The 14,773-nt window shown below is 44.4% G+C and overlaps 1 protein-coding gene across 4 annotated transcripts in view; it reads right to left on the bottom strand.

The window, feature by feature from the left end:
- The window catches only part of LOC106569033 (solute carrier organic anion transporter family member 5A1), a 38,942-nt gene that overhangs the window by 3,738 nt on the left and 20,431 nt on the right, over positions 1-14,773 (bottom strand). For 3 of the 4 annotated variants that reach the window (XM_014139958.3, XM_082960838.1, XM_014139961.3), the window contains exons 4-9: positions 13,452-13,669; positions 11,820-11,984; positions 8,815-9,013; positions 4,806-4,965; positions 4,162-4,403; positions 3,865-3,929 (exon numbers count right to left, since the gene is read on the bottom strand). In XM_014139958.3, coding sequence (XP_013995433.3) covers positions 3,865-3,929; positions 4,162-4,403; positions 4,806-4,965; positions 8,815-9,013; positions 11,820-11,984; positions 13,452-13,669 — 1,049 coding nt within the window. Of the gene's footprint in view, positions 1-21; positions 1,613-3,864; positions 3,930-4,161; positions 4,404-4,805; positions 4,966-8,814; positions 9,014-11,819; positions 11,985-13,451; positions 13,670-14,773 lie in introns of those variants that run through there. The other variant, XM_082960839.1, reaches the window with a different exon arrangement.

Below are 14,773 nucleotides of genomic sequence, written 5' to 3'. Positions count from 1 at the left end.
AGAGGAGAGACCGTTATGATACAGAAGAAGTGGATGGTTGTAGGTATGTGGGCTGAGGAGAGAGAGGAGAGACCGTTATGATACAGAAGAAGTGGATGGTTGTAGGTATGTGGGCTGAGGAGAGAGAGGAGAGACCGTTATGATACAGAAGAAGTGGATGGTTGTAGGTATGTGGGCTGAGGAGAGAGAGAGGAGAGACCGTTATGATACAGAAGAAGTGGATGGTTGTAGGTATGTGGGCTGAGGAGAGAGAGGAGAGACCGTTATGATACAGAAGAAGTGGATGGTTGTAGGTATGTGGGCTGAGGAGAGAGAGGAGAGACCGTTATGATACAGAAGAAGTGGATGGTTGTAGGTATGTGGGCTGAGGAGAGAGAGGAGAGACCGTTATGATACAGAAGAAGTGGATGGTTGTAGGTATGTGGGCTGAGGAGAGAGAGGAGAGACCGTTATGATACAGAAGAAGTGGATGGTTGTAGGTATGTGGGCTGAGGAGAGAGAGGAGAGACCGTTATGATACAGAAGAAGTGGATGGTTGTAGGTATGTGGGCTGAGGAGAGAGAGGAGAGACCGTTATGATACAGAAGAAGTGGATGGTTGTAGGTATGTGGGCTGAGGAGAGAGAGGAGAGACCGTTATGATACAGAAGAAGTGGATGGTTGTAGGTATGTGGGCTGAGGAGAGAGAGGAGAGACCGTTATGATACAGAAGAAGTGGATGGTTGTAGGTATGTGGGCTGAGGAGAGAGAGGAGAGACCGTTATGATACAGAAGAAGTGGATGGTTGTAGGTATGTGGGCTGAGGAGAGAGAGGAGAGACCGTTATGATACAGAAGAAGTGGATGGTTGTAGGTATGTGGGCTGAGGAGAGAGAGGAGAGACCGTTATGATACAGAAGAAGTGGATGGTTGTAGGTATGTGGGCTGAGGAGAGAGAGAGGAGAGACCGTTATGATACAGAAGAAGTGGATGGTTGTAGGTATGTGGGCTGAGGAGAGAGAGGAGAGACCGTTATGATACAGAAGAAGTGGATGGTTGTAGGTATGTGGGCTGAGGAGAGAGAGAGGAGAGACCGTTATGATACAGAAGAAGTGGATGGTTGTAGGTATGTGGGCTGAGGAGAGAGAGGAGAGACCGTTATGATACAGAAGAAGTGGATGGTTGTAGGTATGTGGGCTGAGGAGAGAGAGAGGAGAGACCGTTATGATACAGAAGAAGTGGATGGTTGTAGGTATGTGGGCTGAGGAGAGAGAGGAGAGACCGTTATGATACAGAAGAAGTGGATGGTTGTAGGTATGTGGGCTGAGGAGAGAGAGGAGAGACCGTTATGATACAGAAGAAGTGGATGGTTGTAGGTATGTGGGCTGAGGAGAGAGAGGAGAGACCGTTATGATACAGAAGAAGTGGATGGTTGTAGGTATGTGGGCTGAGGAGAGAGAGGAGAGACCGTTATGATACAGAAGAAGTGGATGGTTGTAGGTATGTGGGCTGAGGAGAGAGAGGAGAGACCGTTATGATACAGAAGAAGTGGATGGTTGTAGGTATGTGGGCTGAGGAGAGAGAGAGGAGAGACCGTTATGATACAGAAGAAGTGGATGGTTGTAGGTATGTAGGCTGAGGAGAGAGAGGAGAGACCGTTATGATACAGAAGAAGTGGATGGTTGTAGGTATGTGGGCTGAGGAGAGAGAGGAGAGACCGTTATGATACAGAAGAAGTGGATGGTTGTAGGTATGTGGGCTGAGGAGAGAGAGGAGAGACCGTTATGATACAGAAGAAGTGGATGGTTGTAGGTATGTGGGCTGAGGAGAGAGAGGAGAGACCGTTATGATACAGAAGAAGTGGATGGTTGTAGGTATGTGGGCTGAGGAGAGAGAGGAGAGACCGTTATGATACAGAAGAAGTGGATGGTTGTAGGTATGTGGGCTGAGGAGAGAGAGGAGAGACCGTTATGATACAGAAGAAGTGGATGGTTGTAGGTATGTGGGCTGAGGAGAGAGAGGAGAGACCGTTATGATACAGAAGAAGTGGATGGTTGTAGGTATGTGGGCTGAGGAGAGAGAGAGGAGAGACCGTTATGATACAGAAGAAGTGGATGGTTGTAGGTATGTGGGCTGAGGAGAGAGAGGAGAGACCGTTATGATACAGAAGAAGTGGATGGTTGTAGGTATGTGGGCTGAGGAGAGAGAGGAGAGACCGTTATGATACAGAAGAAGTGGATGGTTGTAGGTATGTGGGCTGAGGAGAGAGAGGAGAGACCGTTATGATACAGAAGAAGTGGATGGTTGTAGGTATGTGGGCTGAGGAGAGAGAGGAGAGACCGTTATGATACAGAAGAAGTGGATGGTTGTAGGTATGTGGGCTGAGGAGAGAGAGGAGAGACCGTTATGATACAGAAGAAGTGGATGGTTGTAGGTATGTGGGCTGAGGAGAGAGAGGAGAGACCGTTATGATACAGAAGAAGTGGATGGTTGTAGGTATGTGGGCTGAGGAGAGAGAGGAGAGACCGTTATGATACAGAAGAAGTGGATGGTTGTAGGTATGTGGGCTGAGGAGAGAGAGGAGAGACCGTTATGATACAGAAGAAGTGGATGGTTGTAGGTATGTGGGCTGAGGAGAGAGAGGAGAGACCGTTATGATACAGAAGAAGTGGATGGTTGTAGGTATGTGGGCTGAGGAGAGAGAGGAGAGACCGTTATGATACAGAAGAAGTGGATGGTTGTAGGTATGTGGGCTGAGGAGAGAGAGGAGAGACCGTTATGATACAGAAGAAGTGGATGGTTGTAGGTATGTGGGCTGAGGAGAGAGAGAGGAGAGACCGTTATGATACAGAAGAAGTGGATGGTTGTAGGTATGTGGGCTGAGGAGAGAGAGGAGAGACCGTTATGATACAGAAGAAGTGGATGGTTGTAGGTATGTGGGCTGAGGAGAGAGAGGAGAGACCGTTATGATACAGAAGAAGTGGATGGTTGTAGGTATGTGGGCTGAGGAGAGAGAGGAGAGACCGTTATGATACAGAAGAAGTGGATGGTTGTAGGTATGTGGGCTGAGGAGAGAGAGGAGAGACCGTTATGATACAGAAGAAGTGGATGGTTGTAGGTATGTGGGCTGAGGAGAGAGAGGAGAGACCGTTATGATACAGAAGAAGTGGATGGTTGTAGGTATGTGGGCTGAGGAGAGAGAGGAGAGACCGTTATGATACAGAAGAAGTGGATGGTTGTAGGTATGTGGGCTGAGGAGAGAGAGAGGAGAGACCGTTATGATACAGAAGAAGTGGATGGTTGTAGGTATGTGGGCTGAGGAGAGAGAGGAGAGACCGTTATGATACAGAAGAAGTGGATGGTTGTAGGTATGTGGGCTGAGGAGAGAGAGGAGAGACCGTTATGATACAGAAGAAGTGGATGGTTGTAGGTATGTGGGCTGAGGAGAGAGAGGAGAGACTATTCTAACACAGCACGCATGTGGTGTCAATGTGGAAGTGGGGATGTACAGGGAAGACAAGGACAGAGGAGCGATACATACTCATTCAGAGAGGTTAGCTAAAGGCACGTTTCAATTTTTAAAACCTTATATTTCTAGCCTAATTAAGTTTTGAATATTGGCAATAAAAGGGGGGAAAGAAATGTACAAAAGATGTCAACCTCAGAGAAAATGTTTTGATTACTGTTCAGTTCCTCTTAGTAATTTTCTGACATGAAATAGGAACCTGTCTTTTCAAATTACATTCTGAACCAGATTCAGCGTCCCAATGGGACCCTATCCCTATCGAGTGCACTACTTTGCGCCCTATGACACTAAATAGGGACACACCCTAAAAAATAACCTCTCAGTATTGAACTCTGTATTTCACTGAAGCTGCATCACTCACCAAGGGTCCTGAGGAGAACAAACTGCATCCCGAGTGCAAAGGGTCTCTCCTGCTCTTCTACTGACCTTGAGGAGAGGAGGAAGAAGGGAGGAAATGGTGAAGATAGAGGTGCAAAATGATGATAACCTGGGAATCCTTCAAGTTTATTCCATCCTGATTCTAGAAATCATCCAACCGGAATCACAGAAAGTAACCATCATTTTACAACCCGATGAAGAGAACAAGAGAGCTCACAACCACTACCTCACAATCCCTTCGATAAGTGTGTTTTGTTCTGTGTCTATTCCGGGTCAATACCTAAGAGTGACAATGATGGCGGAGGGCTGAGCGCAGGCCGTGATGAGTGTGACGATGAAGAGGAAGATGAGGAAGGGAATGAGGGTGCTGCAGGTGCGGTCACACTTCCCCGACACGGCGTAGCCGTTCTCGTTCAGGTAGGTCTTGACGATAACCAGCTGCAGCTGGTTGACTTGGCCGTTAGAGGAGGGGGTGATGACCTGCCTGCTCTGGACACACGCACAGTCAGAGTAGTTCCTGATCTGAGAGACGGAGAGACACAGAACACCAGGCATCATTCTCAGCTCATCTTATTGTACTATGGAAGTCAACTCCTAAGGCGCAACTGTGCGTATACCACAAGAAGTGTGTTATTCAAGTACTACCAATGTAGACTGTACACGGATGCTTAATTAATGTTTGTTCAATGGTCAGTAAGCTATAACTAGGTTCTAACAATATTGTTTTTCCTGATCAGGTAACTCACATTATGGCCAGGAAAAACTCCTGGCCCTAGCTTTAGGTAACTTTCCAAAAATGCCCAGGTATTGCAGAAATCCTGTTAGGAATATTTCTAGAAACAGGAGGGAATAAGCAGAAAATCTGGGAATTTGGGGAAAGTTACCATCATTTTGCGACCCTACTTTTGTGACTGAGGGACTCACTCCTGTGCTGTCGTTGCCCACACTGCTGCAGCCTGCCAGGCAGGGGTTGAAGTAGGTGATTCCGTCTGAGCCACAGACTGGAGCGTACTCATGTATCTTACAGCCACAGTTCACATTACACCCTCCAGTCAGGTTACGATGGGTCATAGTCAGCGTAGGACTGAGAAAAGTGAAGGAGAGAGATTATTTAGAGAGTGGGAGGGAAAGAGATGGGGGGGAGAGGGAGGGGAAGAGAGACAGGGAAGAGGCAGAGGGAGAGAGAAAAGAGGGGGATGAAGAGAGCTAAATACCGTAGGACATTTTCCACTATCACAACGTAATTCTTATTCAGACTGATTAAACAATGTTAAGAAGACTATCTTACCATGCTGCTATTCAAAGGTCACATTTACACTGAGATTTGCTGCACCAAAATACATCGCTCAGAACCGAGGACAATTACACCAGTTCGCATGTGTACACTTGCTTATTGAACATCTCTTTCCAAAATCATGGGCATTAATATGCCAAGTTCTTCCACACCAATCTCCGACAAACCATTTCTGTACGGACCTCGCTTTGTGCATGGGGGTATTGTCACGCTGAAACAGGAAAGGGCCTTCCCAAACGGTTGCCACAAAGTTGGAAGCACAGAATTGTCTAGAATGTCATTGTATGCAGTAGCGTTAAGACCTCCCTTCACTGGAACTAAAAGGGGCCTAGCCCGAACAATGAAAAACAGCCCCAGACCATTATTCCTCCTCCACCTAACTTTACAGTTGGCACTATGCATTGGGGCAGGTAGCCTTCTCCTGGCATCCACCAAAACCAGATTCATCCATAGGGCTGTCCAACTAAAAAAAATGTTTCTCGATCGAAAGTTGTCTGTTCTTTCAAGCAATTTGAAACGTGTATTTTCCCATATATAGACACACCCTTTGTGTTTTAATAAAATCAACTATATGCTTGTCTGATGCTTTAAGCTTACTGTTTGATGAAATAAGACAAATGACTCAAGAGGGAGCCAGCGATCTAGATAACTAGAAGAAAAAAACCTTAACCTGACCCAACCATCCTCCACCCGCTCCTGCTGGCTTCTCAGATTCTGCCATTACTCTCCTGAAGTTGTTGGTAATAGGCTAAACGAGGAGTCGGCAACCTTTCATGTGGAATGCCAATTTATCTTACAATTTCTACCGATTTACGTGCCAGTTATGGTTTTAGTATGCACATTTGTGGAACATTTTCATTTATAATAACGTCTTCATATCTCAAAACCAATGTCATGTGGTTCATCAAAATTATATCCAAATCTAAATGAAAATGAGACAAACCTAAAAAGTAACTTCTATTGTCATTGCCAACTATGTCAAAATATCCCACATAAAGCCAACAAATAAAAACATTGCAGCATGCAGGTAGAAAATATACTGATAAAAAAAAATGAATCTCCTATAAATCTCATTGGCTACCCAAGGCCTGTCTGCAACGAACTTGCAACATTGGATAAAATATTCTGTGCCCTCAGAGTGTCCAGCGCCAGTGAGCTCAGGACAGACTGTAGTCTATTTGGGATAAGAAGCAGTGCTTGACTTGGGCAGGAGATCACCGGAGCTGAGTAACGGCACCTCCAATGTTCTACTGCTTGATCTCCTGTTCCTCTTATAGAATATTAGCTCTAAAGTATTGTTATCGGTTATCGAAAGGGATAGAGCTGGAAAGATTTTTCAAATTGACAATAATTCCTCAATGTAGGCTTTGTCAATGGATGTAAAAACAGACTTTGTTTGCTTTTTGAGGTGAAGAAAAGTTGGGACAGGGGCGCAACTTTGATTTTATAAGTGGGGGGGACGTAACATTATTTTAAAACATTAACCCAGTCTGATAAACACTCCAAACAGCCTACCCAACTGCTCTGAGGCGTCCGCATGGTCCTAAAGCACACCGTTAGTGGTGGTGCGTTTAGCCAATCAGATCTCCAAAATGGGCACATTAATATGCCTACATTTGCGCGCAGGCCAGGCAGCCTTTAGGCCTATGTAATTTACTTCTATGCGTAATCAGGTGCGCGTCCTTAACTTAAAATTGACAGGAGTGCTCAAAAAAAAAAGACAACTACTAAACTGAATTGACAAAACTCGTAAATGCAATGAAATAAACCAAAACTTGTTTCTCACAAGTGTAGCATAGGTTGTGTGCTCTGCAAACAATGTCCACTCCGACAATTAGAACGGTAAGACTGGAATAATAATGTGTTGAATGCATTAACAGAAATTACCCTAAACAAACAAACATTGTAGATTAGAGATGACAGGAATGAACTGTAAATGTACTACTGGTGATACAGTATATGTAATAGGGGAGTGATATACACTAACCATCCAACGCAAACAATTCACACAATGAAGTTATGAAACAATGAATGTGCACAAACTGGCAGGAGAGAGCACATTCTGGAGAGAGACGTGCATCTGGGCGATGCGTGGTCAATCCGACGTCTGCACTGGCCACGCAGCATTTACGGTGACACGGCCTCTGCAGAAGTCAGGGCGTTTATACTTCTTGTGCTTTGCTGAGCAGTGCAGAGCGGTTATGAAGGAAGTTGTCAAGGAAGTGGGTTTATGTTTATACAGGATGTACCGCCCCCACCTACCGTCAGCCAATCACGTATATAGAGCTATACACAGCCCGCTGCATTGTTACAACATTTGGAAGGAGCATGGTGATGCGGTACATAGCTCCATTTGGTCTCTGCATGTCTCCAGAGGCTCCGGAATTGTGCCACACCCTCCATATGGAGCCTCCAACCACATTTTCGGATCAAGCATAAATTGGCTTTTAGTCTAGGCCTCCCACAATGAATTACTTCACTGAGATGGGCGCAAATATATCAGCACTCTGTGGTCCCGTTCTGTGAGCTTGTGTGTCCTACCACTTCTTGGCTGAGCCGTTGTCGCGCCTAAACGTTTCCACTTCACAATAACAGCACTTATATTTGACTGGGGCAACTCTAGCAGGGAAGAAATTTGACGAACTGACTTGTTGGAAAGGTGGAATCATATGCCGGTGCCACGTTGAAAGTCACTGAGCTCTTCAGTAAGGCCATTCTACTGCCAATGCTTGTCTATGGAGATTGCATGGCTGTGTGCTCGATTTTATACACTTGTCAGCAACGGGTCAATCAAATGCTTCAGGGACAGGCACCCTTTTCCCTTTATAGTGCACTACTTTTCTCCCTATGGGGTCAAAAGTAGCCTTGCATAAGCCTTGGCGTGAACAAGCCAGAACGGCTCATAGGAGCAGGAGCCTATCTCCTGTTTCTGTAGCGTGAGGCAGCTTGATGTACAAGCGCACCGCCTGGACAGGACGCTAGTCTATTGCAATGCCTTACCCCAAATCTATCTCCTTAATGCTGAGTGCCAAGCAGAGACACATCACATCCCAATTGTACAGTCTTTGTATATCCTGGTCAAAAGTAGTACACTATAAATGGGAACAGGGTGCTATTTGGGATGTAGCCAGAGGTTGGATCTAAGAGAGGGAACAAGGCTCCAGGACTATAGAACAGAGAGTTAATTCATCTAGATCATAACAGTGTCGTGCATTAGAGTTCTTGTGTCTGGGGAAGGACTATGTCCCAAATGGCACCCTTTTCCCTATAGAGTTCACTACTATTGACCGGAGCCCAATTGGCCTTGTTCAAAAGTAGTGCACTACATAGGGAATAGGGTTTTCAATTTGAACAGGGACTCTGATGTGTGCCGAGGTGATATTTCACAACAGGGGCCTTCATGATGGTCACCTCCTCTTCTCATCATCACTGGGAAACACACACACACTAAACTTCCTCACATTGTTTAATACTTTGATATGGGGTTTTTGGAGGCTGGAAAGTTTGCAGAGAAAGAATTCAATTAATTTTGGTGGAGCTGAGAGAAAGAGGACAAGATCGACAGGGATTGCATGAGGGAAAAAAGTTCAGATTGAAAGAGAGGGGTACTGAGTGAAGGAAGGAAGGTGTGGTTCTTACCCAGTGGTGTATGGTATGTTGATGCCTCCTAGGTTGATGCTCTCACAGCCCACTATGAACAGAGTAGAGAAGCAGAGAAGAGATACCCCACTACAGATCATGGCCAGCTTGGCTGACTCTCTAGCTCCCAGCTTCAGCTTCTTAATTATGTAGCCCCCCAGGACTATACCCACCCCAGCACTGGGCACGATGATCACACCTGTGACAGCAGGAGGCAGAGAGAGAGGCAGAGAGAGAGGCAGAGAGAGAGAGAGAGAGGAGAGAGAGAGAGAGAGAGAGAGAGAGAGAGAGAGAGAGAGTCAATGATGAGGTCTCTAGAACGCATAGATTAGATCACGGCAATCTGTGTCACATCTAGACGCATGTTATTCTACAACATAATTTCATTTGGGCCTCCTGTTCACTTTCAAACACATCATCCAAACAGAAAGAGCAGAGTTGAAGCTCCTTTTTAGGGGAGTGATGAGGAAGCTTTAAGACGGCTAGCTGTACAACTAATGTTCAGTGACGGAGTGAAGGCCCAGCCAGCAGCCATGAATAATACAAACACTCTTCCTTAAAATAAAGGGGGCACCTGGGAGATGGTCAAGTAGTGAGTATTGAGTGTTAAACTCACAGTGGCCCCACTGACGTGGAATAATCTTAAAGACACAGACCACTTCAGGCTGTCCTGGAAGTGTCCCTGACTAAGGAGCTTTTGAAGGCAAGGGCTCTAACTGACCTCTGTGGTGAAGCTGGAGACAATAGACCTGTGTTCCAAACAATGCGCTTCAGAGGGGTGTTAGGTGTGTATTGACTGAACAAAAATATAAATGCAACATGTAAAGTGTTGGTCCTATGTTTCATAAGCAGAAATAAAAGATTGCAGATGTTTTCCAAATGCACAAAAAGCTTATTTCTTTCAAAGTTGGTGCACAAATTTGTTAACATCCCTGTTAGTGAGCATTTCTCCTTTGCCAAGATAATCCATCCACCTCACAGGTGTGGCATATCAAGAATCTGATTAACCAGCCTGATCATTACACAGGTGCACCTTGTGCTGGGGACAATAAAAGGCCACTAAAATGTGCAGTTTTGTCACAAAACACAATGCCACAGATGTCTCAAGTTTTGAGGGAGAGTGCAATTGGCATGCTGACTGCAAGAATGTCCACTAGAGCTGTTGCCAGGGAATTAAATGTTCCTTTCTCTACCATAAGCCGCCTCCAACGTCATTTTTAGGGAATTTGGCAGTATATTCAACCAGCCTCACAAACACAGACCACGTATATTGCGTTGTGTGCGTGAGCGATTTGCTGATGTCAATGTTGTGAACGGAGTGCCCCATTGTGGCGGTGGGGTTATGGTATGGGCAGGCATAAGCTATGGACAACGAACACAATTTAATTTGATCAATGGCAATTTGAGTGCACAAAAATACCGTGATGAGAACCTGAGGCCCATTGTGAGGCCCATTTTTTTTTACGGTATTTGTGACCAACTGATTCATATCTGTATTCCCAGGTCATGTGAAATCCATAGATTAGGGCCTAATGAATATATTTCAATTGACTGATTTCCTTATATGAACTGTAACTCAGTAAAATCAATGAAATTGTTGCATGGTAGGCTTACATATTTTTTCAGTATAGATGTGTTTACTAGGGCTGTCAAATGATAGAAATAAAATCTGTGGCTACGGTTCTAGACAAGTCTCTCATTCACCATTGTGGCCTTATTGTAGCTGGCATTTGTGACTGAGACTTATAAAAGTGTGCTCAAACAATGTACATTTGTGAGTGCTAGGCATACAAATATGATTATTTATTAATAGCTTTGAAACAAGCTCTAGTTGCGGCCGCAACTGGACTAGATTGTGAACAACTTGGCGGAATGCTCTCAGCTTGACTGCCGCGAGGGAGATTTGCACAATATCGTTCGCGAACTGCAGTCATAAGTGCGATTTCATATAATTTTTTTAGTAGGGGAGTTAGGCTACACGCAGCTAATTACATGTCATACACAAAATGCATTATCGACATGTTTGTACAGACTTGGTTGTTGTAATAGTATTGCGAACATAAACACAACACTAATCTCTCGTGGACAGATGAAACAGCGAGGATCTGTCAAGGCACATAAAATGATGTGAATACAAGCAGCAGTAGTTCCTGGTTTGGGGTTTTGTCATTGATGATTTGGATTAATTAAGATTGGGCGAAGGCGGTGCTTACATTAGTGCGGTGATTTCACAAACCCATGTGTGGAGGATAAACAGTTTCCACACCCACAAAGTCAAAATTGGCTATGTTGTAAAAATTCATGAAAACAAAAATTTATTTTTTGGCCATGATAAACACAGGTGAAATTAACGGAAGAGAGGTGTTTGGCTAGAAGTTTCCGTTTGCGAGGGAAGAGAATTCGCTTCCTTCCTTTGCACAAAGGTAATAACAACTGTTAATGGGATTCCCCCTCAAAGTAAAACAGGAAATGACAAACTTTCACATGAGAATTTTACTACTGGGTAACCGAGATCAGCATAACAAAAACAGGCAGTCTAGAGATGTCATGTTCTTCTTAGCTGCTGTTTTTTTACACAGACAGGCAGAAAACTCTGTATTCGCAGCCACGGCCAAAAACAGAGTTTTACAGAAATGTATCTATCACGATTAATCGCAAATTCTGAATTTGCTTCAATTGAGCTGTAATTTAAGATTTTTTATACAAACAGCATTATGAGAATATTGATGTCTTGGTTTTGTCCAAAGTAACGGTTTATCAATCTGGTCAATTGATAAAGCTCTTTCGTAAACCTTTCGTAAACAGTGTGATGTTAAACCTTTTAACATCACACTGTTGTTTTTAGCTGTATAGATTTATTATGTTTTCGGTGTATTTTTAACGCTTTCAATGTACGTTCAAAATACACAAAAATACAAAGTGCACTAAAATTACAAAAAGTTGAAAGTTAATTGAGTAGATAATAGATGTGTATTTACCTGTGTAGAAACTACTAGTGCATTTACCTGTGTAGATACTAGCGCTGGATGCCGGGATGCCAAACTGTGACTCGATGAACTTGGGTATGAAGGTGATGAAGGCGGTGACGATGGCGCTCTCTGCAGTGTAGGACAGGCTCACAAACAGGAAGGTGACATTACTCAGGATCCTCACTGCAGCCTTAGGCAGCTCTACACAGGGACAGGGAGGGAGGGAGGGAGGGAAAGAGAACGAGAGAGGGGGAGAGAAATAAAGATGTAGGGGAACAACACAGCACGTTAGCAAAATGAGCATAAGTCAGACAGAGACACAGGGAAGGATGACGGACCATTTATATTATGGAGCTATGCAAGGGTACATCTGCTCACCAGGAGGACATAAAGGATTATGTACAATGTACAGTAATTCACTTCACATTCCTATTCAGATTATCCACTACCTTAATAGGAACATTTTCTCTGCCCATAATTAGTATGAAACCTCATTACAGTAGTATCCTATATATTTCAACTTAGTAAACTTAATAAGAACATAAAGAGGCAACGGGCTGTTATTACATTGTAATTAATTTGTTTTAGTGCGGGAGAAGTTCAGCTCTAGCTGTATATAGCGGTCTGTGTTAGCAACAAACCATGTCAAGCATTTATAGACTATGATCAGTATCAGTAACGAGGTTTCCAGAAACTTGTCGAGTGATTTTGTGTCGACATCTAAAAAGTTTGCATAGAAAAGAGATGCGACAATTTCCTGCTACAGTGCGTTTCCAATGAACTGTCTAAAAACAGCTGGACGTAAGGACGTCACACCTAATAAAAACACTTCGCAAAAACCTAAAATGTCGAATAAAAATGGCTGAAGTCTTTATATTATCCATTTAGGCAATCCTTGCCCTGTAAAGAAGAAATATTTTTAGAGTTGAAAAAATTGACATTTAGAATTAAATGTGGAGAGGAGCTTTATAGTAACGTGATGACATCATGTGCCCCTCGTACCTTGACAATTATTTGGCAATCATAAGTTTCCATCATTTGTTGCAATAAAGGAGCGGTAGCTAGACTAGCGAGCCAGCAGCCGGAGGGCTGCCAGTTCGAATCCAACGGGAAAAGTCTGTTGAGAAGCGAGTTGGCAACCGGAGGGTTTCTGGTATCAAATAATAGATACCATTGCCTGCCGTTGTGCCCTTGAGCAAGGCACTTAACCCACCACAACAACAGCTCCCAGAGCGCCCAGTGTGGCAATCCCCCGCAACTCTCCAAAACCTGTATGTGTATCTTTCAGAGAGGTAGGGTTAAAAACAGAAGTAAAATTTCAGGTGGACCTTGTGTGCAATTGAACAATAAAGTGATCTTAAAATAAAGAATGTTTGACAAAAGAAAAACCCACTCCTGTAGAAACAGATACAAATGTTGTTGATCTTTAGAAAACTCCTAGATCTGCCCGCAATAATTTTTTGGGCGAAATTATTGTTGTCGAATAAACCTGGTCAATGGAAACCTGCATAGTCATAGTATATGAGAGGCAAGAGTCAGTGAGATAACCATGCTTCTTACAGCCTCAATAGTGCCCCAAAATGCAACCTAATAGCTATATAGTGCACTTCTTAGGGAATAGAGTGCCATTTGGGACAAACTGATCCTCTCTCTCTCTGTATAGCATACCTTTAATGTCTTTCCCAAAGCCCATGGATGATGTAACCTTCTGGCTCTTGCTGTCGGCCTTCTCCTTGGTGATGTCATCATCGCTGGACACGTTGTCCAGGGTGATCTTTTTCCTCTTCTTCTTCTTCTTGTTTCTGGGAGGCAGCTTCTTGGGGAAGGCGAACATGGGGAATATGACCAGTAGCATGGCAATGGAACAGAGCAGGAAGCCGCTCCACCTGAGAGAGCAGAGAGGGTTTAGCTTAGTGATGGGGGTGGGGTATCAATTCTCAAAAAAAGAACAAAAATGTATTTAAAAAAATTGCTAGGTAGTTAACGTTAGCTAGGCCTAGTCAGCTATACCTGTGCTAAAGCTCCTGTATTTGTCCTCCTCTACCTTGTTCTCCATCTTTTTAAATAGTGAGCCAACATGTTATCAGCACTGTTCACCGGACGTGCTACCTTGTCCCAGACCTGCTGTTTTCAACTCTCTGGAGACAGCAAGAGCGGTAGAGATACTCTGAATGATCGGCTATGAAAAGCCAACAGACATTTACTCCTGAGGTGCTGACCTGTTGCATCCTCTACAATCACTGTGATTATTATTATTTGACCCTGCTGGTCATCTATGAACATCTTGGCCATGTTCTGTTATAATCTCCACTCGGCACAGCCAGAAGAGGACTGGCCACCCCTCATAGCCTGGTTCCTCTCTAGGTTTCTTCCTAGGTTCCGGCCTTTCTAGGGAGTTTTTCCTAGCCACCGTGCTGTTTGGGGTTTTAGGCTGATCGAACACAGCATGGAACACTGGAAGAGTAATAGTGCATTTGGAAAGTATTCAGAGATGTTCGATCGGGTTCAAGTCCAGGCTCTGTCTGGACCACTCAAAGACATTCAGAAACTTGTCCCAAAGCCACGCCTTAGTTGTCTTGGCTGTGTGCTTAGTGTCATTGTCCTGTTGGAAGGTGAACCGTCGCCCCAGTCTGAGGTCATGAGCGCTCTGGAGCAGGTTTTCATCAAGGATCTCTCTGTACTTTGCTCCGTTTATATTTCCCTCATTCCTGACTAGTCTCCCAGTCCCTGTTGCTGAAAAACATCCCCACAGCATGATGCGGCCACCACCATGCTTCACAGTAGGGATGGTGCCAAGTTTCCTCCAGACGTGACGCTTGGCTTTCAAGCCAAAGAGTTCAATCTTGGTTTCATCATGGTCAGAGTCCTTTAGGTGCCTTTTGGAAAACTCCAAGCGCCTTTTACTGAGGAGTGGCTTCCAGCTGCCCACTCTACCATAAAGGCCTGATTGGTGGAGTGCTGCAGAGATGGTTGTCCTTCTGGAAGGTTCT

Source organism: Salmo salar, chromosome 14 (genome assembly GCF_965601325.2).
Source record: "Salmo salar chromosome 14, fSalSal1, whole genome shotgun sequence".
Taxonomy (NCBI): domain Eukaryota; kingdom Metazoa; phylum Chordata; class Actinopteri; order Salmoniformes; family Salmonidae; genus Salmo; species Salmo salar.
The sequence above is the reverse complement of the archived record's forward strand: the minus strand, read 5'-3'. Positions and strand labels throughout refer to the sequence as shown.